This window comes from Fistularia commersonii, chromosome 5, assembly GCF_037954325.1.
Source record: "Fistularia commersonii isolate RoL2024-O1a breed Wild chromosome 5, RoL_Fcom_v1.0, whole genome shotgun sequence".
NCBI lineage: Eukaryota > Metazoa > Chordata > Actinopteri > Syngnathiformes > Fistulariidae > Fistularia > Fistularia commersonii.
Genome location: NC_141288.1, coordinates 13,448,462 through 13,472,568, shown reverse-complemented (window position 1 = coordinate 13,472,568; position 24,107 = coordinate 13,448,462). Strand labels below are relative to the sequence as shown.

Below are 24,107 nucleotides of genomic sequence, written 5' to 3'. Positions count from 1 at the left end.
TGTCTTGTTTCCACTGCTAGAACCATTTTTAGTACTGTATGCAAAGTCTGTGATATACATCAATGTTAACTGAAAGACCACCAGAAATCCTAATAAGTTTGAAAATGATTTAAATAGTGATTATAAAAAATTAATTTTTTTTGCAATGCATACAGCATTCCTAAAAATTCAAATTCTTCCTATTTAAGCAACAAGACCGACTACTGTGGATTATAGGAAAGCCACCTTAGTTCATGTAAAGTGACATGGCTTTTTTTAAGTTGTCAGTTAAAATTCATCAATTTTGAAACGGTGATGGAAGTAAAATGCAGAAATTTAATTTTATTGTCTGTGATTTAAAAAAAAAATCTAGCATTGAAGGTCCTTTTCAAATATTTGATGCTGTATAAAAGACCAAAGACTGTGAAAAGGAGGTGGTCCTAAAGTAAGAGAGCTGGAAAATTATTTGATGGCCAAGTCAATCACCTGATCTATGCTCAACAGAACCTGTTTTACCATTATCGAAGTTCAAACTGAGAGCAATAAGAGAACAAACAAGCTGCAACTTCATGCATATTCATTAAAGGCCAGGCAAAGTACTTCTATTGAGTGAAATTAGTGTTTAGCAATGAACACTAGATTAGGCTGCCGGCACCGGCTCCAAGCACTCCAAAAGCCCCTGAATCTAAAATATATTCTACAGTCCAATTAATTTGAATTCCTAAAGGTGTTCAGAAGTTCAAATTATTATTAGAAAATACATAAATAATGTACGTACATAGAAATCATTATGCATGTTATGCCACCTGTGTCTATACCTATTTCTCCAATACAAACACTGGAGTCTTAACCACAGATTTCCAATTTCATGCTATTACATCACCATCAAGTTAGCTGCAAGGTGACTGACCAAATCTGCTGACAGTGTTGACAGCCTCTATGACAGGGGTAAAGTTCTCGTTGTCCTCCAGGCTGATCTGTGGACCAGAAAAAAAGGCTTGTTTTCCATTTCATAAAGAGAAAGACGAGCTTCCAATTTCTGTCTTTCTTTTGTCGAAGAGGCCGATTCCTAACACTGAAGCACAACAAATATGCCGATCTACCTCGAAGAGCACAGCCAAAGCTGCAATCCTCTCCCCCTTGCTGATAGCCTCATCCAGGCTTTGGAAGTCATCAGAGTTGTAACAGTAGAGCTGCATCTGGACAAAAAAAGCAAGACACTTTTTGAATGCAGGATTGCAGAAGAATGTAACCGTGCCAAATATATGGCTGATGTAGATAAGTGTTTTGTACCTCAAGAGGGTATTTTATCCCATTCAGACTGTGTTCAGACCCGTCGGAAGTTGCATTGCAGCGCCCCCAGTGGAAGGCTAATTTACCAACACGGAACCTGGAGCTCAGACCTCCACCACTGATGAAGAACTCCCCATCTACATGAATGGTTACTGAATAACAAGTAAACATAAACAGTGATGTTATAAACAATTGCAATAGTTTCTAAAAAAAAATGGAATAAAATTAAAAAAGTTTTTAACTGAAAACTAAATTACAGTGCTGAAGCTAACAAAGAATCTGTGTGCCATTACTAACTAACATGCTTAGATAGACTATAGATGAGGTGTTAAAAACATTTCAAGACAACATTATCATGGAGAGGTTTTACCCCATCATAAAAATAGCACCATATTTCCACAAATGAAACTTGACAGTCTCGCAGTGATTTTTCTGTGATAAGAATAAAAGTAAGAATAAGAACAACTTTATTTATCCTGAAGGAAATTGTTGTGCCAGAGTTAAAAGAAAAACATAGCAATAATAAATAATAGTAGAAAATTGTATAAACAGTAAAAACAATTTTAAAAAATAAATAAAAGAATAAAGAAGGGGAGAATAAGAAATAGAATTAAACTACAAAGTGTCTTAAGCAACAAGTGAAGACTATAAAGTGTCTTAAGGTCTTAAGTACCAAGTGAAAGATAAGGAGTGCACAAGAGTATGAAAAAATATTGTACATGAAGCTGTTATGAATTAAATATTGCACAGTTGTGAACATGTATACAGATATATACAGATAAATGATCTACTGTACATTACTCCCATGGCAGCTTTGTTTAAGTTTACTGCAGTACAGAGATTGCTTAAATGAAGCAAATGAAAAAACAATAATGAGAAATGAAAAAAACATGCATTCATATATATATATATATATATGTGTGTGTGTGTGTGTACATGTATTTATATCTAAATCCTGCCATCAATTTCAAATACACATATATATCAAAATGGATGAGTGTATAAACAAAATGTCAACCCATAATAATTTTGTCATGTCATAACAGCATCAACTCAGTTGTGAGTGATGTAATTAATCACAGCCCTGTCCTGCTCCCTGTATCAGGCACTGCAGTGAGTCAACACTGCAAAAACATAGCCTGATAAAATGCAAAGTGCACACCGTGTTGACCCTACGGCCCCATGTCCAAATGGATGCTCTTAGGCTGACTTTTTCTTGGTCAGGACAAATAAATATAAAATATTCATACAACTATGTTCATACAACTATGAGGATGAAAGTAGACACAATTTCAAAAGCAACAGCTGGCAGGTTTCTTAAACTGCTTAAATAGCCTTCTGTATCTCTGATCCACCACCTTGGAGAAAATGAACATGAATGGTTGAAGAAAAATACCTCTGCTACCTTCTTTAATCAAAATAGACATCAGTTCTACTCCATTTTTATTGTCTGGCAGCACAACTTTTTGTAAAAAAGCAGTTTCCATAAATAATGTATGATGAAATCTTTGATAAGTTGCTGATGAGTCACAGTGGAATATGACATATAGTTTACTGAGACTGCACAGAGGCCATATATTCTTTCTAATGCAATGTCAACTACGCACTACATATTCTAATATGCAATTTCCTCCCTAACTTTATAGCAGAAATAAAGGAGGAGATTTTGCACGCACACACACATGCATGTCCACATGCGCGCCCGCATACACACACACACACACACACACACACACACACACACACACACACACACACACACACACACACACACACACAACCTGGGCTCAGACAGCTTTCATCTGCTTATCAGGGAAGACATCACTCCTCATACTGCCATCCCACGCGCTGTCTCTTCACATTTTTCTGTTTTCTCCAATGCTACTTCCCGCTATGCATTTTCCTTCAAGCTCTCCAGCTCTTTAGTTGTCTCTTTTCTCTGGCTCAGTTTCATGTCTGCCTCTTGACATCGATCTTCGGTTCTCAACATGATCTCCCTACACTGCGCTCCCTCTGGATGCTCCTCACACTAGTGCTTGTTCTCTCATTTGTCTCCTTTATGGTCTGACTCCTCCTTTAAACCCTCCCTGTTTCTGTCCTTCATTAACCTGTGTGTTGTGAATCCCTTTTTTGTGTCTGGAATGTTAAGCTTCTTTTCACATCAAGGGATTAAGATGTTGTTTTACAGCACCACAATAATGTCAGAATCGCCAGCACAGATTATATCCACAGCTTAGCATCTCATCCCTCTCTCAGTTTAGTTTTATGGTACTCTGTGAGGCTGAAGAGGCACTGTGTGCCTTTTTCAAAACAGATGAGGCATCTAGATGTGTTATTCCCCAGGTGTCATCAATAATTGATCTATGTTTAATGTTTGAGCATGCTTTAGAAATTGAAGAGTACATTAATAAAACTTCCAAATCATTCCGGGTTAAAGGTAAAATACTGGCTTTTTGACTGCTGTTGCATAATTCAGTCAACAACCTGAATTAACAGCAGGTGAGGTTATCATTTATTATCGCTCCATAGTTCTGTCACTGAAAAAATTCAGTCAGACCTACAATGGACTTTTAGACAAGTGACCACTGTTTGAAACTGGAAGACATTACTCTTCTTGGCTAAGACTGTTCTCAACTAATAATTATTCAAAAAATTTAAATCTAAATTAGTTATCATTATTCATGCATTTATTATCTATGCTGCTGATCCTGCACACAGCGTCACTGGAGCAAGTTCAAGTTTGGGCAAGATAAGTGGTTCACCTAAACTGATCACTTGTCAATAACAGGGCCAAATTTAGAGACACACAACCGCCTACCCTGTCATTCCTTATTAAGAGACTCTAGTTGACCAAATGCATGTTTTAGCCTGTGACAGAGAGCCTGGACAGGACTTGTGCAGGTGTGGTGAGAACATGGAAACTCCACATGGAAAGGCCCCACTCATCCACCAGAATGAGATCAGGAACCATCTTACTTGAGGCGACAGTGCCACCATCGCGCCTCTGTTCTACGCTTTGCTGTCAACAGCTATTTTAAATCAGGCCTACTTAATCTAATTATTCATTCATCATCCATACTGCTAATCTTGAACATGTGAGGCTGGAACTGGCCCCAGCTGTCGTAGGGGCGAGAGACAGGGTTTGACACAGATTGCTCACCAGTTGGTCAAAGGGCCGCATATAATCATAGAAGAATTCACTTTGACAATCACATCTACAGATAATTTAGAGCAGGGGTGGACAAACTGTTTGGCTCAGGGGCCGCACTGACTTTTAAAATTTAACAGACAGGCCGGGTCAGCTCAAGATACAATACAAAAGAAAAAAAAAAAACATTTGCTAACAGTACATATCAGACTCGTATGACATTTGCTTTGAAAATAAAACCAGCTTGGTTTTGAAGGCTCTGACGTTTGCTTGCATTTCATGCACAAACCGTTTTTTCACTTGTAGCTTCACATCCAGCTCGTTCATGTGTCAGTATGTCCACAGTAAAGGCTGAATCACAAAGCCAATGTGTGTCATTCAGCTCAGGAAAATTCTCAAGTGTTCTAAAGTAGCACCGAAAATGAAATAATCTCCGGTTTGAGCTCCCACATTCATTGATCCAAACATTAAATCATTCACATCAAATATGAATTCTGTACCAATCTTTGGTGGGCCGTATTAAAAAGACCAACGGACCGGATGTGGCCCGTGAGCCATAGTTTGCCCAGCCCTGATTAAGAGTCTCATAAGAGTCCATGGAGGCAAAGGAAGAATATACAAACTCCAGACACGAAGGCCTCTTTTTTTTTCCTTGAACTCAGTGACTCCTTACTGCAACAATCATAATGTTAATACCAACAGATAGAATTAAGAATATATTAAAAAGAGACTCTGGTATCAAAAGATATACAAATTCAGCCATCAATAATGATACTGAACAAACTGAACATCAAGTTGACATATATAAGCTCTGTAGTGCAAAAAAGGAGAAGTTGACTGGAATTAATTCAAGTTGCTAAGACTGAATTGTTGCTTGATCTGAGCAGTGTTAGCGGAGAAGCATCCATTAAACAAAATATCAACAGACCTGTTTTGCCATTGTTGTGGATGGTTGTGGACTCTGCGGTCGGTTGGTCCCAGCCTTCTAGCTGTAGGTTTTGGAACTGCAGCCTGACCTGGGTAAACGTTTCGTCGATGTCCACAGGAGATTGCCGAGCGCTGTTACACGATGGGTACTTCTTACCCCAGTTACGCTGGTTCAGGACACCTGCACGTTCACAAAATTATCATTAAATGAACTTGTCAAGTAGAATTTATCACATTGCCACATCTTTTACGGTAACCAGTAGAACAAATGTATTGCTCTAGAAAAGGATGTCTTCTGAATTGTCTTTTTTTGACAACAGAAAACTTTCATCTCTCGAAACAGTTATTCTAGGCTAAAGTACAAAGCTGTATAACAGAAAAAAGCTGTGTGACATTTGTGTTGGAAAAACAAGTTGTAAAACATGTACTTTGCCTGTTTTCACTGTGTAGTATGACATACATGTACTTTACCTGTCTTATCTTCCAGGATTATACGTTTTTGACATGACATACTAGTGCATCTAAGATGGCATTATTAACTAGCTGACAAATTCGTGTACATGATCTTAGTCTCCTTGTCTTTCTATAAAAGCTATAACATCAATCGGTGTCCAGTCTGTAAGGAGACTGCACCCTACTCGGCCAAATAGAGAAGCTTGAGCTGTGATTCTAGTTGTAGATGACTGCTGGTCACTGCTGATTGTTGTCGACCTATCCGAATATTGAAATTTCATGCACTGTTTCTTTAATAAATTCCTGTAAACTCATAAAACTTGTTTGTCTTGTTTCCTCACCCTAGAGACTTTTACCTCTACAATGTTCACATTTTGTGAGTTGATAAATTCTAATATCCCATATACTGTATAATATCTTGTATTGTATTGTCAAACTGACTTACTTTTGCCTCAATTGAATAAAAGCATAAACCCTCTAAGAGAAGTTATACAAACTAAAATACAAACCTAAATAAATAACCAAATTAGGTTTGCATCTAAATTCTCCAATATACCCTAGATTACTGTCTTGGAATGTTCAAATTCGTGACTTCCTACTATTTTTGAAGTAGCATCAAGTTGATTATATTCCTCGTTTTTAAATTGAAAAGACTAAAAGCATGATTTGTATGTGTACAAAATTCTGTACAACTGGTTGTTAATATACTGCACCTGCATCCCACACTTACACACACATATTGCTATTTATAGTGGCAGACCTTTTTGCAGACTCTTAAATGAATCCTAATGGGGGCAGATGGTGAACCTCTAGTCAATCATGGCTGGTTGGCCTTGGGTGAAATGTAACCGTATGTTAGTGTCTGTGTTTGTACACACACTGTATTTCGAATTCATTACAATATGCCTTATCTGTAACCACATTAATTTACTATTAGTATGTTTTATTTTGGAGTGTATGGTAAAAATACAGTTTTAATCTTACAGATGTGTGTTCATATGCACAGGAAACCACAAGCTTCTGTGTATGTGTTTCTGTGTCTGTCTATGCACGCATGCATGCATTTCTGATTAAACAAGACTATTCTTTTTACATGAATATTGTAAAAGGCTGAACGGCACGAAGATAAGCAAATTTGCAGCCAAAGTGGTAACACTTACGCACACACACACACACACACACACACAAAACATTCAGCCAGGGTGAATGTTTTGCTAAAAAGAGAAGGTACTATCTGAAAATCATGTCAAGTATTGTCCAATGGTAATGTCTATGTGTATGTCTGTTTGTGAACTGAATGCCTATTAAACGATCTGTATTCATACCCTGTGTGCAAGTTACAGAAAATACTGCATCCAATTATCCACACTAATATTCATTCATTTCTTAAATTCTAACCAATTCAATGACAATTAAATGTGATTTGGTTGGGATGTTAAGCGTGCCACATAACATTTTATTGCAGGGATATATGCATGGTATTTTTACAGTGTGGCTTGTGTACAGAGTGTGAGTAAGCCTGACACACTACCTCAGGCTTGGAATACACTATGACCATGAACATGGTTCATTTTGGGAAAAAAAAAAAAAAAAAAAACCCTCACAATTCAGTATTACTGAGGGCTAACACTAGAGAAAATTGGGAGGTTGAAAGAACATGTCAGTGCACCAACTGCATCTTAACAAGTAAGATCCTGAGCCTAGAAGGACATTGGGATTGAAGAGGGAGCACATAATCATCTATGTTGAATGCACTTCTTGTAAAGATGGGTAATATAGAGTGAAAAAATATTATCTGGATTGTTTTAATCTTTTACATCCAACATTATTTTACATGATAATTTTTGACATCCAAACATGGATCACTGTATGACTAAAATCTTTTCGTATGTACATAATTTAGATTTCATAAATGTTATATATTTTTAAGATTAGATCTGTAGCATATGCCAGATTTATTTTGATTATATTTGCCTTACTACCACAATGAAAAACAATTTGTATGATCTGAAAGCCATTGTGTCCAACTTAGTGTTACATTTTCCAGCATATATTTCATTTATAACATAAATAAACATTTGATTCACAACAAGCACAAGTGCAGAACATAGGCATTGCATGTCACTCGAGAGGAAAATGCAAAATTAGGCCTTTCGTTTCAAGGCTCTGTCGATTGTGGCATGTTTCGCAGCACACAGTAAAGGGCAACAGCTGTAACAAGGACAAAGCAGATAGCTTAACTGTAACTGGTCACACATGACTTGACAGGTATTGGCTTATTGTTTTTCTGCATATGCGTGATCGTGTGTTTGTAACTGAGAGACCTCGTTCAACCCAAGATGCACCAGATCTATGTCAGCTTGGTTTGCACTTCTGCCCTGTTTGGCAATGACAGTTGAATTGGTGGAAATGCAATGAGCATAATGAGGATTCAAGCATTGTTCAGCTATGTAGAGCTGCTCACACTGTTAGCATTCCTGGTTATTAAAATACAAGTGACTAACCAGCGACTGTTCTAGATAAAGTGTTACTGTGCAGAAGATGCCATTGTTCATTTATTTATTTATTAATAAATAGATTAATTATTTTATTTTATTTTACTGTATTTTATTTTTCCTGGAGCAGAAAATGGGGATTTGATTCACCCAGTAGTTAGTTATTACATATCAGATGGCACTGGATGATGATTGATTGTCAGAAAATGGCACATTTAATACTGAACAAACTTCATTTCTAGTTAAAATCCAATTTGGTCTGATATTGGACCCAGAAAATGGGCTTCTAAAAATGGACTTCAGTTGTGTGTCAAATTAGCTCTTTTATGCTGATATTCCAGGGTACAAAAGTTGTGACACTCCCTTTGCACAGAAACAAACAAGGCACCAAAACGGCACATGAATTTATTCTTCCAGCATCAGAGGAGTGATGTGTATGCATAGCAATGTCAGCCTTTTCTAACTGTTCCTTTTACATTTTCAGTCATTAAGTATTGGCAGCCAGTGACATGAGGCACATCTTTGACCAACCAAATCACGAAGTGATCAGGTGGTTGTTTCTTTATTTCCTTTTTTTACCCTTTACATCTAAAGGTACTCTGGTTTTCAGTTTGAGCTATGTTGTCCTTTCATTTGCTTGTAACACTGACCATAACAGCTTGGTGTGAGGCAGATTTTTATCCATGTGTGTGTCCACAAAACCTGTGTCAGGCAACTACGCAAATGCATCTAATAACATGCAATTATAACACATCACCCAGTGCTGAGTGACATCCAAACATCTTGACTGTGCAATACACAACAAATTTCATGATCAGTAGTCTGAATGTTGAAATGGAAAGCGATATAACCCCCATCTGTGTTTTTGCACTTTCCAACAGGCATGGAGCAATGGTAATACATTCCAACTTTGGACAAGAGCTGGCATCACTTTTGGTATTTGTTGGATATAAAACAGCACACCTAGGGTTGTCAATAATATGCGAAATAGAAACAAAATATTCAGTATATAGTATGTGTTCTCAACCTTCCACAACCTTAATTCAATTAAAACATCACCAAGTAAATGGCAACTATGGCCTGGTGTGTGGTGGGGGTTTTACAAAAATGAATTTACAGATACATGGCCGTATTTAGAATTATTAATGCAAATAAATAACAAGAGGTAATGTACCACAAAAAAGCATCAGATCATACTTCAGGAAAGAAACTGCACACATTTTCATAGGAGAGTTTCTGGATTTTTTTCTTCATTGCAGTCAGTGCTTTGTTTCCTCTTATTTAGCAATGAGATGCATGTAGTGACACATTGTCAGTTTCCACCAATGTTTTATCTTTAAATTGGAGATTGTTTATGCGTGAAAACCACTGAAATGACAGAGGGATGCCATTGTGTCAACGAAAGCATCTGGCCCCTGCAGTTACCACTGTAACACACACTCACAAAGATACACACATCCAATTACTCTGACATCATGCTCCCATGGCAACAAGTAGTTGACGGGTGGAAAAAGGAATTTAGAAAAAAAATCCCCTTAAGCTGATTCAAATACATAAAGCAAGCACAACCAGGAGCCCCCACCCAATCAGTCAAGAACTAAAATGGTGATGATCAAACCTAGAAATTGCATTTGACAGAATTCCCAGCAGAACGTCTGCTGATGCCAAAAGTGTGTGGATCAAGCACACTGCTAAACAAAATATTTAGACAGATAAAAAGAATAAAAGTATTATCCCGATTTCAAAATCTGCTACCAGCTATCCCTATTTCATTTTTTTTTTTTTTTAAGTTATACAGATAAAACAGTCAGAAATGTCATCACACCCGTGATATGATGAAAGGTGCATTTTTAAGCTTATTACAGAGTCAGGAAAGAAATAATCGTCAAAGCCTTTGCTGAAACCTTCCAGCTCAACTAGTGCAAAGCGAATAGTTAGTTTCTCAAGTGGTCAAGACAGAAACCAAGAGGATCTGAAGCTGCTGTGACTGTTCAACTCAACACATGACAGTTTGGCCCTCTCTCCAGAGCAGAGGGAGGAAGGGAGGGAAGTGCAGAGATGACAAAGGGGGGAACATCGAGAGACAGCCATGAAGAGAAGACTGATGAGAACTCATGTAGCGTAAAGAGAAAAATTGACAATATGAAGACTATAGACATGAGAAGGAAACTGAAGAAATGAAAAGAGCAATGGAGAGAAAGAAGCAAAAGAAACAGACAGGGAAAAAACTCAACTCCATCACATTGAAATTATCTACAGTGGTGTGTGTGTGTGTGTGTGCGCACGCAAATGGACAGACAAAGTAAATGCATAGACTCGAATAAATGTGAAAGTCTAGATGGATTTACTGCCCACGCTACTGCCAATTAGAATCCCTTGTACGCTGCACTGTACACAAAAGCATACACACACACACATGCAGGCACACACACACACACACACCGCCATTAATGGCTCCAGGGTTCCACACTGCTGGGCTAACTAACTATTCAGAAAACCAGTTGGATTATTGAATTGATTGAATAATGTAGGGTTCTACTTGACAGCGGACGATCGGCTCCTGCTTGTCTCGCTGTCTGTGGCAAGAAATGAATGAGTGTGAAATATTAAAAGCCGAAACTGACTGCCAGTGGGGTTCAACCAATGGAGGTGCTTTCAAATCTACTTATTGCAAACAGGATGCAGGAGGAGCAAATCCTATTTCATGCTTGTTGATTTGGTTGTTCTAGTCTGTATATACAATAGAAACTATTAATTTAGAAGAGAAAGAAATTATCCTTGATTTCCGGGAAGGGCGGTGTGGCGCAGGAGGTAGACCAATCGTCTTTGGACCTAAACATTCCAATTCCCGGCTCTCCGAGCTTGTCAAAGTGTTGTTGAGCAAGACACTGCTCCCCTGGCTACTTCTCATGGTTCATCCATGATGGGTTAATTGGAGAGAACAAATTTCCCCAAGAGGGATTAATAAAGGATTATTTTATGTTTGACACACAGTATAGTGGGAAAATGACTGATTACTCATTGCATCGGGAGCATTTTAGATTTGTCTGTGAAGAGAGCCCATGTGCAAGAAGGATATCTTATGCTGGGTTTACACAAATAGATTTTCACGGTCACAAACTAGCAGTCAGAAGTAACTTTTAGGTGTTTTACTAGAGTTGCGTAACATTCCCATCATCTCAATCATTAAGGATAAGATGGTAATCTCAGCCATTTTAGATGAGCCTTTTCCTAGTCTTGAGCTTACAACAATATCATAATGTTTGATATCGCAAGTCATTAATGGTGAAGTGTGTGAAGGAAGGCTTGCAGAGACAAAGGTGAGTTCTAACTTTATTCCTCAAATACCAACAACAACAGAAAACAGTGAATTTGCGGGTGCGAATATAGTCCCAGCTTAAACCATGCCCCCCCAGCCCCTCGTCCCATGGGGTGAGAGGCCATATCCCTTAGTGTCTGCCAGACAGCCCCCAACCCGAATACCCAGAAGGGACACAAACTAATCCCTCACGGTAGGCCTGATGCATTGTCCCTCAGTCGACACCGGACGCTGGACTAGTGGAGGTGTTATCCTGGACAGAGGGGGAGGAAACAGAACTTCACCCGCCACCCTGTGTGCTGGCTTCAGCCAATCCAGCGATACCTGATCCCTACACCCGCCCACGCCCAGCACGAAACTCTTAGCACCTGCCTCAAGAACTCAGAATGGTCAGTTGTATGGGGGTTGTAGAGACATGCAGTGAGCGTCATGTTGCACAAGCACAAACTGATCAACCACGGTGAGCAGATACATAGAATCCTGCTAAGGAGGCAGAGGGCCTACCAGGTTGACATGTGCATGGTCAAAACACCTGACCGGAATCAAAAACAGCTCGAGGGCTGCCCTGCCATGCCGGTGAAGCTTAGCACGCTGGCATGCCACACACGTAAGGATATATAACCCTCCGTGATATCCTTAAAAACACCTGGCCAGACGAACCCAGAACTCACCAATTTCACCATCGCCCAGCTCCCCAGGTATGAGAGGAAGTGCACCAAGTTGAAAACATGCCAACGACAGGCCACCAGAACTACAGGGCAGGGCAGTCCAGTAGAGATGTCAAAGTGGAGGGCAGGGCTGCCTTTCTGCACTACCACTACTTCCAGCTCCAGGCCCGTATGCCTCGACTTCAGGACTTTAGAGCAAGAATAAAGTCCATCCTGAACGCATGGGGCACAAAGCGCACGCAACAGGCAATCCGTAACGGGGTTAGACTTCCATGCCACATGCCAAATGTCCATCGTAAACTCTGAAATGGCTGCAAGGTGTCGCTGCTGGCGGGCGGACCACGGCATAGCCACTTTGGACCTGGCGAAAGTTTGTGATACACACACACTGTGAATGAGCGGCCTTCCAGAGGAAAATGATTATGACGCGTCGCCACAACAACTCCAAAAACGCTGTACTTGCATTCGCTATCCTGGAGTTTGCGTCCAAGAACGCAAGGGGCTGCCACGCATTCACCACCCGCTGTTCCACCACGGCCCCAGTGGCAATATCAGACACATCAGTCATCAACGCAATGGAACCCCAGGGCAAGAAGAGCAACTTCAGGCAGGGTATTCTTAGTCCAGTCAAAAGGCCAAGTCAGTTCCTGAGTCCAGTTGGCCATATCCTTTGCAGAGCCCTGTAAAGTGGCCGCAGGAGGTGGGAAGCGCGAGGAAGGAAATGGTTGTTTCACCAGAATCCATGTCTGATGCCCTGAGTCCATGAGCCTCTGGAAGGGCTGAGCGTCTCCTTTTCGAAAGGCATACGCAGAAGCCAAAATGGGCTGATCACAGCGGTCTTGGGCACCTGGTGATAACTGTGCACCAGGTCCACCTAAAAAGATGGTGCCGCCCGACAGCTGCACCGATAAATCCTGAATGTGGGGGATGGGATAGCGGTTGATGTTGTTTAACCTGCAAAGGTCACCGCAAAGGTGCCTTGCCGCTGAACTGCTGGTGGAAAAAGCAGAGGCCAGCCCGCGTCGCCTCTGGATGGTCACTCCGGCCACCACGGCTGAATCCACGTTCCCTGGCACCATTTGCGGGAGCTCTGACATCACACTCTGGACGGTTAACCACCTGGTAGCTTGCAGAATATGGTTGGCCTCCTCCACCAGACTTGTCACTGGTGGCCAGACACCAGGAGTTAACCAAGACCATGCGCACTGGAGGCGGAAAATGTTTGGGAAAACGAAACCCCGTTGTCCAATCCACGAAACAACAGCATGTTGTCCATCAAGTCCACAGCAGTCCCATTGCCCAAACAAGACAGGGAGAGCAGCAGACAGACTGTACCTCCGGAGCAGAAGCTATTTGAGCTGTTGGTTTCACAAAAGCTGCAAAACTCGCCTTGTGGACCGCTAATCCAGTGCAGTGACAACAAGGAAGTACCTGGCATTGTCTGATACAATTCTCAACATGCTTGAACCAGGAAGCCAGGTTGCTCTGCCAAAACTCCAGGAGCACCAAATCTGCAGCGAGAATGGCCGGTTGTGTGAGTAGGGGCAACTTGGCTGATGTGTGGTCCCACACTTGGTCTCAGCCAAACGTTTCCAGAACGGGGTCACCAATGTAGTGTGTGAAGGAAGGATTGTAGCAATGAAGGCGAGTTCTAATTTTATTCCTCAAACACCAACAACAACAGAAAACAGTGACCTTCCAGGTGTGAATATATCCCCAGCTTAAACCACACCCACAGATCCCTAGTCCCATGGGGTGAGAGGCCATGCCCCGAAGTGTCTGCCAAAACGTAATACTATTAACAACCAATAGACAAGCGCGATTTAAAATGAAATAGGAAATAGGAAACCTGTTAGACAAACAATCACCAGAGCAGTATTGTTGTCAGAGAGAGCATTGGCGTTATGGATGAATGGGAACGGCGAAGGACACCCCGATCAATATGGACCGTCCAGAAAGAGGAGCCAGGGCTGTAGTTTGTATGATGTCAACTCCAATGTATCACAACCAAGTGGAGAAGAAAAAGCATTGGACAGAGAAAGCAAGGGTTCTGCAAATACCCAGCGGAAACACTGCATGTTGGGAAAAAAATTCAGAAAGTACCGAGTTGTGGTCCGATAAATAGGATTCACAGTCTTTGTAAAATCTCATTGTGAGACTAGGATGCAACTAAAAATTCAAAAAATATGTCTTTAGATGTGAGCAGGTGTGAGATGGCGTGAGTTTGTGTTTTCCAAATCTTTTCTGTCAGCTGATGTATGGGTTGCTTTAGATATTTTCACATAAATATTGAACAGACTGAAATGTCAGATGGCAATATTTTGTAAAAGTAGTTTCATTTCCAACTGATCTGTGATTGAGACCTTAAAACAAAAAAGCAAAAATATGCAGCCCAAGGTTTGGTTATACTTTCTTAGCTACTTATTTAAAATGATGACAATGAAGAAACAGATTTCTGAATGTTGTTTTAAGTGTGCAATACTTTCAGGAAAGAAAAAAGAAAATTATGAAAAAAAATAAAAAACAATTGTCCAATAAGATTCAGTCATCCTTTCAATATGAATTACGATTAAACCTGCTCGTAACACTTTTATTATCACACCATTTTAGTGGGCCTTCTATGAATCTGTGAATGTGTCAGACAGCCAGACAGTTATAAAGATAAGAAAGAAGGCTGATTTCATTGTTGCTGTACTACAAAATCCACACCGAATTCAGATATGTATCGGATCCAAAACCAATATGGTTTAAAAACAAGCGCAGTAATAACCCTTTGCACTATTAAAGTCTTCATGTCAATATTAACTGCCTAGCCAGCTGCAAATGTATTTATTCCACTTGGTCATGTCTCTCATGGGAAATGGTTTTATTCCAGAAATACGGTATTATTCAAATTAATTTTCAATAGTGCAACACAGCGCATCTGCCTGTGCTAGTCATCAGAAGAGTTGAAATGACGCCTCAACAGCAAGGAGTTCCAGAAAGTCCCGTTGGCTTGCCTCAGCTCAGCTGCTGGTGAAGTTGTGTGAAGCAGCATGGCAGGTTCTTCATGTGCAGCAGCCCAAAGCGCACCATTGAATGTGCTGCCAACATCATTCCAAGAAGTGACATGTCAGCTAGATACCTGACCTACTTTTCCTTCATTCTGGGAGGGTGAAACTAGCAGATTCCCAAACTCAAAGCAGCCCGCTGCCATAGATGTAAGTACATATGGACACTGGCGAAAAAGTTAACTGTTCTGTCATGGTCTGTGTGACCTGTTTTAATCAGATCATCTATTTGACTGTAACACAGAGAGGCTAGAGTAGACATAAACAATCGTGTCTTATGTGATGGGGGTTTCAGTCATTTCAACTCACAAGATTCTCTGAATACGTTCATTCACGAGTACTCACGCTGACAAAAATGAAAGAGTGATCTGAACATGAACTGCTAAATTTAGGGGAGATGGTGACGTACACATCTTTTATCCAAGAAGTTTATATGTTAATGACTGTCTGTCACACACAAGTAGCCACTGTATCTGACAATCAAGGTCCATCAAATTATTCAAGGGCGAAAAGAATGAGAACTGGGAGTTTGAGTCGTAGTCTCCGTTTGGCCCTTGTGAAATCTGAACGTTTTTGTCTAGACATGTGAACAGGGAAATTTCTGTAGAGCGTGAGACAACCAGAACAAAACTCAGAGCATTTCTGTTAAATATTCAACAAAAAGAAAGACTGGCTCTCCGAACTGATCTGAATATATACCTCATGCGAGTCGAAAGCATTGCTTGTTTTAACAAACAAAACTACTCGAGAGGAAACATTTGCAAAACAAGGGTAGTCTACTATTCCTTTAAACAGTGAGTAGAGAAACTATTTGGTGGACCATTTTGGTAAACTTAAGTGTGTGAAGTTTACAGACACAAGGGTTGGATATTTAATCCTTGCAGTTCACAAAGGAACCTCTCAAGGGGGCATTAACAGATGTTACAACCAGTGAACTCATAAACTCAGCCAGCTGGAGCAAGCAAGCAAAGGAGGAAGAGTAGTGGAGCTTAGTGTGTGTGAATAAAGAAACAGACACATGCACACAAACACACACGCACATCACCTATGCAGCGTTACATCACGCCTCCCATAAGGCCTTAGGAACAGCCGTACAGAGTAAGGGACAACTGGAGCAGAAGAGAGGCCAGCAAAAAGTATTTGCGAACTGGGGAGAGCAGTTGAAAACACAGTGGGTGGTGAATGTGCACATATAGCCAGAAGAAGGGAAAATAAATACTCTTTTCACACACACAACAGTACCTTGAAACTTCGCAGATAACAGCTGAGGCTTTGCTACGGGCTGTTGAAGCTCTTCAAATGGTGAAAATAAAATGGCGCAGATATGACAATATCTGTCGTTTCGTATCAGATAATACCAATTATATGAGCTAATTAAGGTGGCGGGGCATGAAAGTATTATGATCCCATACTCATCTACACCAGAACTTTCACCAGTGATAAATGTGAGGTCTGACAGATACTGAAAACATTTTATCAATTTAATTTACTTTTATTATATAGTTGCTGTCAGTTACATACCGGAAGCCGTTTTTTTTGTTGCAGTTAAGAGCCAATGTTGTAAAATATCAATCTTAAATGTTTAATGTTATGCTTAACGCAGGCACTGGAATGTATCTACATTGTAACTGTCGAAGTAAGGTCCATGGAGAGGGAAAAATTAATAGAAGGGATGCGGTGTAATTCAAATTAATCGCCAGTTAAAGATAAAGAAGGGTATCCTGCATGTCATTAAGAGGTTCCAGGCTGGTGCTAGAGGCTGTAATAAACTGTTGTATATAATAATGGCATCGGTGTATGAGTTTATTTTATACTCAGGGAAAGAATACTAAATGTGTAGGAAAATATGTGTGGTAGGCATTTCTATTGAGGCAAGCACTATATACAGTGCCATTATTTGAAAAGAGAATGATCTTAAACTAACGCAGCACAATCTGTTCTTTCATCTGGAGCCAATATAATAAGATTTACAATGAACGTAGTAGCTTTGATCGTACTATAGTTTGCAGAAAAACCCAGTTGCTGGGGACTTAATGCTGTTTTCTAGGTCGCATCCGTTTCTATCTTTATGCAGCGGTGTTGGCTTTCTTTAAACATACGGGGAGCAGGATATCATCATAGTTTAGCCTATCTAGCTCTGCTACTATACAGTCCGGCCTATCTTCAAGTAAAAAATCCAATTAGATACGATATAAATAGATAGAAAAAGCCAAACAATGACTGCAGGACAAAGATACAAATGATTCAACCGGACTGCAGACACTCAGACATTCAGGAGAAATGGCAATGCTTTCATGGAAATTCTATTTGGAGTGTCAGTCAATTATATTATCTTATTCATAGCACTGCTTTTGGCAAGAAAGACCATAGAAATAATATGGAAAAAAAAGCCACGGCAATAGCAGATATCTATTCTATTTGGAATCTTTTGCAGTACGGCCCGTGTTGTTGCTGGCTTGGGGGTAGGTTACTACATTTCACTTCAAATCTCGTTACAATCATGAGCTAATTTTTCAATTCTCAAGTTAACAGAATATAATGGACCAAAATTCCATGCTGCGGTGGTCAGTATCAGCAGAGGGTTTTGTTGCCCAACCAGAGTGCACAATGCTGCTTTGACAGGGATTCGGTAAGATGGGTCAATCACATACTATCTCGTCATATGTTATCCTCATCTAAAGATTTATATAAATTCCTATATATGCAGATAAATTACCTTGTTAACTGTTGCTGCAGGAAATCGCATGACGATTTACATTGTGCCCTCATTTCACATGTGAACATGCTAATAATTTGGTAGAGATGTTTGCTGCGGTCCACTTCTCTTCCCTTCCAGAAATTACTAACATGCCTCTGACAAAGTGAAAGTCAAAGGACAGAAAAAAAACAGGCATTAAATCATGCAGTGAGACAGAAATAGTTTTTTTTTTCCAAGTGCGTGATCACAAAACTAAGCAGTAGAAAATTATTTAAGCTCGCTTTGCCCACCACTACAGAATGTTGGACCGAAAGAAAAGAGACAGACAGTTATACTCGAGAGATGAAGGGAGGGAGGGATGTAGATATGCAGGAAAACTCAGAGGACTTTTTCAGCTGCCCTTCTCTTGCACTAATTACCACTGACATATATTGCTCCTCATGGTTATTAGTGGCTTTTAATATGATACCAGTAAATTAAAAGACAAATGAAAACTAATTAATTTTTTTTTTCAAATCATCAAAATGAATTGGGAATGTTTTTCCTTACAGTGTTGTTCCAAGAACATACACATTTGTTCTGAAATTCGAGCAAAACTCTATAAAAGCGTGATGCATCCCCTCACATGCCGAGGGAACCCTGGGCTATCTGAGCACACGTTGCCTGCATACACTGGCATACACACACACACACACACACATGCAGTCATAACAGATGGGACCCTGGGGGGTGTCTTCCAGGCAGAAGGATCCCAGGGACCCCCTGAAGGCAAAAAAAAAGGGAGACAAGGACAACATGTAAGCAGAAGAGTAAATTTGTCAGACATGGTGCATCAGTAATTTTGCTCCAAATAAAGCAAGAGATGATGTTTGATGATGACAATAATAAAAGAAGGAAAGGAAGAGTTTGTTTTCTACTTAAAACTGAATTTAAGGTCAAATAACGTACCACGTGGGTAAATTAACACCTTTCAGAGTCACTGCAGAATGCATTAGTTTATCTGTCATGATGATGTCTCTGCTGCTGTTTTGTGCTTCTCTTCTTTGCTCTAAGACACATTTCCAAGAGCAAGTTTTTGTTTTTGTTTTTGTTGCGACGGGCTCCTAAAAAGACTTCACCTCCCTGATCCCGAATTGTCTTCAATTACAGAACCCCACAATAGCAATTTGCCCCCCTCTCAGTCCAAGTCTGATTTGCATTCATAGGCACGTGAAGGGAAAAGTGTTATTTCTGAACAACATCATGGTGTATGATGTGCAAGCAGAGGCTGGTAACATAGTTTGTTATTCATGAGAAAGCTACAGAAGTAACAGCCTCTGTTTCGAAGTGAATACTTTCTTGGCTTTATACTTAATGCATAAGGGAAAAACTTACTGGATGAAGTTTACTGAGCAGCACTTTTCATTTGCACTGTTTTAAAATCAACATCTATCTTTTTTCCTCCCTCCTGGTCCAATTTCCAGTTGCCTTTGCTTTGTCAGATAGCGGATTCAGCCACATTTATCTGTCAGTGCAAAACCTGCAACTTGTCATAAATTCTGCATTTGTATCAGATGCCAGTCAGATCACATCCTTTGTTCTCTCTATGGTAGTAGTCTAAGCTATAGATTTTTCTTTACAGCAACATAAAATTATTAGATCGATTGAAGAACGGGATCAGAAATAATGACATGAATGTATATATGCTGTTTGCATGAATTATAGTGATTTAACAGGTTATGGGGTCAACATCATTTCATGTTGATTATATCATACATAGTGATTATGTCATTAGTCTGTGTTATGCAAAGACACACAATGTGCACTCAGTCTTGGGAAGAATTGGGTTTTAGCAGACGAGCTGCACGGAAGGGTTTCCACCCCTTCATGACAGGTTGTTCTTTGCGTTTCATTGGTCAGCTGTTCATTTCGGCTTGATGGTAGGAAAATGCGACATGCCTTCCTGTTGTATTCAATGGACGCAACTTTCAACCTAATGTTGACACAGCACTGAGTAGATAATGACAAAATGCTCACTTCTTTTACAACTCTGGTAAATAACCTTGGAAAGCATTTTAAGAAGTTGGAAGGATTTGCAAATAAACTACAACCTCCACCAAATGATATAAACAGCAAAAACCTGTCTCAGTGTAGTTTCAGATAGTTCAGATTGCAACCGAAATTTGGAAGACAAATATGAGAGGGGGATAGTTTTCTATTTCTCATTATCGGATGTTGCCTACCCAAGTCTACACTGGAGCATGAAGAACCTGTTATACATATGTTTAGTACTCTTCATATTATTTGTGCTGGTTTTATTCAATTGCATAAGAAATAAGATTGTGTGATAACTTTTCTTTATTAGTATTTCATAGCCTTAATGACTTCTGTATGATAGGCAAGATTAATTTTCTGAGACAAACATTTAAATAAAGGCCATGAATTTTTGGTTTTGTTCATCATGACATTTTGTACATAAACTTGTCTCGGAAATTTGCAGCAAATGAAGAAGGAAGTGGAGTAGGGGCTTTGGGAAATTGCATTGCTTGACTTACAATTTTAAATCCCTTTTAAAAAAAAAAACAACAATAAATCAGATACGGTTTGCCCAACAAAAGCAGTTTCAAGAGCATTAATTTGAATCTTTACTCCGCTGCCCTTCTTTTCCTTTCAGTGGAGTTATTTTCGTTGACTCTGCCATTCACTCTCATGGCCCCCTTTTTTCCCTCTGCCCCCCCTCTCCACACACACACACACACACACACACACACACAGGTCTGACCTGGCTAGGGAGCTGTGCACAGTGCCTTACAATGAAATTTGTTTCTTTCACATGTTAATGCTTTTACTTGCGGCTCAGTGAACTGCACAAGGCGAGAAGCAGAGCTGGCCAGAAAGACAAGATTGTGTACACAGACATGAAAAACACATGGCAGGAACGGCTACATTCATGGTGAATCTGAATGAACTCACTCTATGTTAATTTTCACTTTTAGTGGTGTACTCTGAAACCCTCCAGAGAGTGGAAAGAGGCGTACAAAGTACAGTATGAAGAAAGATGAGCAAGAGGAGATAAAAGAAAATCACAAATGGAGCACAGAAGGAGAAAGACAAGAAGTCTCTGCCTCTGCTGGGCAAGCAAAACACTTAAAACAGACTGACTGTGCCGCGGAATAGATTGAAAGACTTGACAGAAATGGGACACAATCACGATGTGTTGATTATTGACATTCAAGCCGCACAACAGGAATGACTATATACATGTCAATTAAACAGAGAATCACAGCTGTACAGACTGCTTCTGCATGAATCTTAATTATTGTATTAATATTAATACAGTCAATTAAAACCTGGCTCTGGATGGAGTTTCATATCAAAGGCTATTTAACAGTATGTTCTTCCATGAAAATTGAGTAGTAATGAATTCATGTAATTACTTTTAAATTGAGTTCTGCTGATATATTTTTTTAATTAATTTATTATTCTACTACATCTGTGAAAAAATAGACACAGGTGCAGATGAAATGCTCACTGTTATTATGCAGTATGTCCTTGACAATATTTGTAACACAATTACTATTGTGCCTTCACTAACCTGTCACTTAGCAACTGAAGTCAAGCTATATCATTTAAGGTGAATAATTTAAATTAAAGGTTTCTTATGCCCATATCTTAGACCTAAGGCTGCATTAAGGTAAGGGCTTTTTCAGTAACAGTAATAATTGGTCAGTGTTGACAGCAATGATTTTCTTCTGTTCTTCAGCAAAACTTTCAGTACTAAAATATAACTAAGGGAATCAATACATTTCAAATTGAGCTCTCGCTCTGGAGCAGTCTGTTGCCCTGGCAACCGAAGGAAATTAAACCACTGGTCCATCTCAAAGCTCAGTCCTGTTTAAGTAACAGGTTTGAAATCCTGGGGGGGTGCTTAGTCTATATTTACAAATAACCTATACTGGTCTGTCTAAAGTGTTGGCCTTTATTATCACAGAAGTCTAATCCCAGTGAGCAGTATAAAACTTACATAAAAATAAAGGATCATGAACTATCATTAAGTCAATAAGCTATAAAAGGTTCAGCTTATCTTCTTAAATAATTGTGTTACTAATTTCTCAGGGCAGAGACTCCAATATGTAAGTTTTGGTGTCATCCAGCAGTAGCAGAAAGACAATCCTTTTCTCAAGTCTTACTTATTCAGACCATTGTCTGTAGTAAGATTTTAACTGATGGAGAACTGCTGATGGTTTTCAAACTCAAAGTGCCGCATTTTCGGATGGGGGGCTTTGCCGTCATGACTTAGGCTCCTGGCTCTCCCAAGGGAAACTGATGAGTGTCCTTCAGCCTGCTCAGTCAGAGGAAAATTTTTTGAGCATTACCCCGAATGCTTTGATTTAGTTTTCATCCTTTTTTTTTGCTTCTATATCTGGTCCTTTTAACCCACTATGGTCCAGTTAAGGCCTGCCTCAACTCCAAACACCGAGGGACTGGGAGTATTTTGTTTGCCTTGTACACCTGGACTGACTTGCCAGGGGTGTGGATCCCCCTCGGGCTACACAGCAGGTTTGGCGGTCCGAGAGATGTTTCATCACATAGCTGTGTTTCTTTTTGGTTATGGGTAATAGGATATTATCAAGATCAACCGAAGTGATTTTCAGAGTAAACACCATGAAAACAGATCAGGAAGTGTAAATAAGGCAGAACTGACTGCGTATACTATTCACAGGTTCTGTTGGTTTGCAGGTTAATGAGTTTAATAGCTCAGCATTTAGCCTGCTGATGATGGTCAGACAAAGATTCCCTTCGCCAGTAAGAGGCTCATCTATCCCTCTGTGAATATTACTGTCTGTCTACATCAACTCTTGTTTCTGCACAGCTTAGCGCAGTAGGGGCTCCATGCTGAGTTAGCTGCTGTCATCTGACCATATGGTCCAAGGAAGATCAAGGCTCTCCCGCAGGAGACACTGACAGATAATTCCTGCAGTTCATGTGATAGTCGGACTGCTCTGACTGGTCGATGTAGCCCTCGCTGTCAAGGAGGTTATGTGTTCATTGCTGTTTGCTTTGTTTTGTTTTGTTTTGTTTTGTTTGTCAGCAGGATTAAACAAAAATAGCCAGGCTGATTTTCATGAAGCTTGTTGGCGGAGGATGGGTTGTGGATGGGCTACACGGCAGATTACATGATGGGGCAGACACGGATCACAGCAGATCAGGGCGGTTTTTCGTTTAAAGGGTTTTTCGTTTAAATTTAAGTTTAGAGTCAATTTCTCTTCCTCCTTTGTCAAGGATTCAATTAGATTTCTGAAAAGCTTTTTTGGAGAAAGATTAAGTGTGAAGTGTTAAAGAGTGCTCTTTAAACAAAAATCTAAAGTCAAATTTGTGCTGACTTTTTGATTTTGACGGTGAGTAATTACAAACCTAATGGCATTTTCCTGTGCAATGGGTAGTAGAGAGTAAAATCATACATCTCAATCCCAGTTGAAATCACATTTGGAATTATTTGACACAGATTTAGTACTCACTTATGTCTTATTGCTTGTCGCACAGGAGTGATTTTGAGAGATGAAGAGTGCAGAACACTCATTGCTGGTTACAAGAATGTTCCCTATCTCAATTTTCTGCAATTATAATAATTACTTTTTCAGATGAGAAATAGGTGTTGTGGGTAATTGTTCTGTCATTGATTGTAGCGCCAAAAATTTACAAAGTTACATGCGATTTCTGTGTATACATATTCTGGTTTTAAGCACTGAAAATCCTCAGGAAGGATATGGAGATCATTCATCCATATCTTCTTATCATGTCCACATTTATGTCCCTTTGTTAATGCATGATAGCAACCTCATCTCTCCTCCTGAGTAATTGGGCTCTCTCATTTCACAGGTTCCCAGTGGGTGTGGCTTGATCTACCGCAGCAGTCCTTCCAGGCACCTACCATTAAAGGTCAGCTATTACCATGTAACTATTAACGACAATTATATCAAAAGTCTGAAATAATTTGTGCCTTTCCCTCCGAACAACAATGCCCTCCTCCACTGTCTCTATCACTGTTTTGCTTTCTAACCCCCTATCACTCTTTCACTCCCCAACCAGTTGAGACA

The 24,107-nt window shown here is 39.8% G+C and overlaps 1 protein-coding gene across 2 annotated transcripts in view; it reads right to left on the bottom strand.

Moving 5' to 3' along the window:
- Positions 1–24,107, bottom strand: part of ptprz1b (protein tyrosine phosphatase receptor type Z1b) — a 76,919-nt gene that overhangs the window by 23,063 nt on the left and 29,749 nt on the right. For both annotated transcript variants that reach the window (XM_086146907.1, XM_086146908.1), the window contains exons 3-6: positions 5,349–5,528; positions 1,273–1,424; positions 1,083–1,178; positions 890–956 (exon numbers count right to left, since the gene is read on the bottom strand). In XM_086146907.1, the coding sequence (XP_086003033.1) occupies positions 890–956; positions 1,083–1,178; positions 1,273–1,424; positions 5,349–5,528 (495 nt within the window). The remainder of the gene's footprint in view (positions 1–889; positions 957–1,082; positions 1,179–1,272; positions 1,425–5,348; positions 5,529–24,107) is intronic.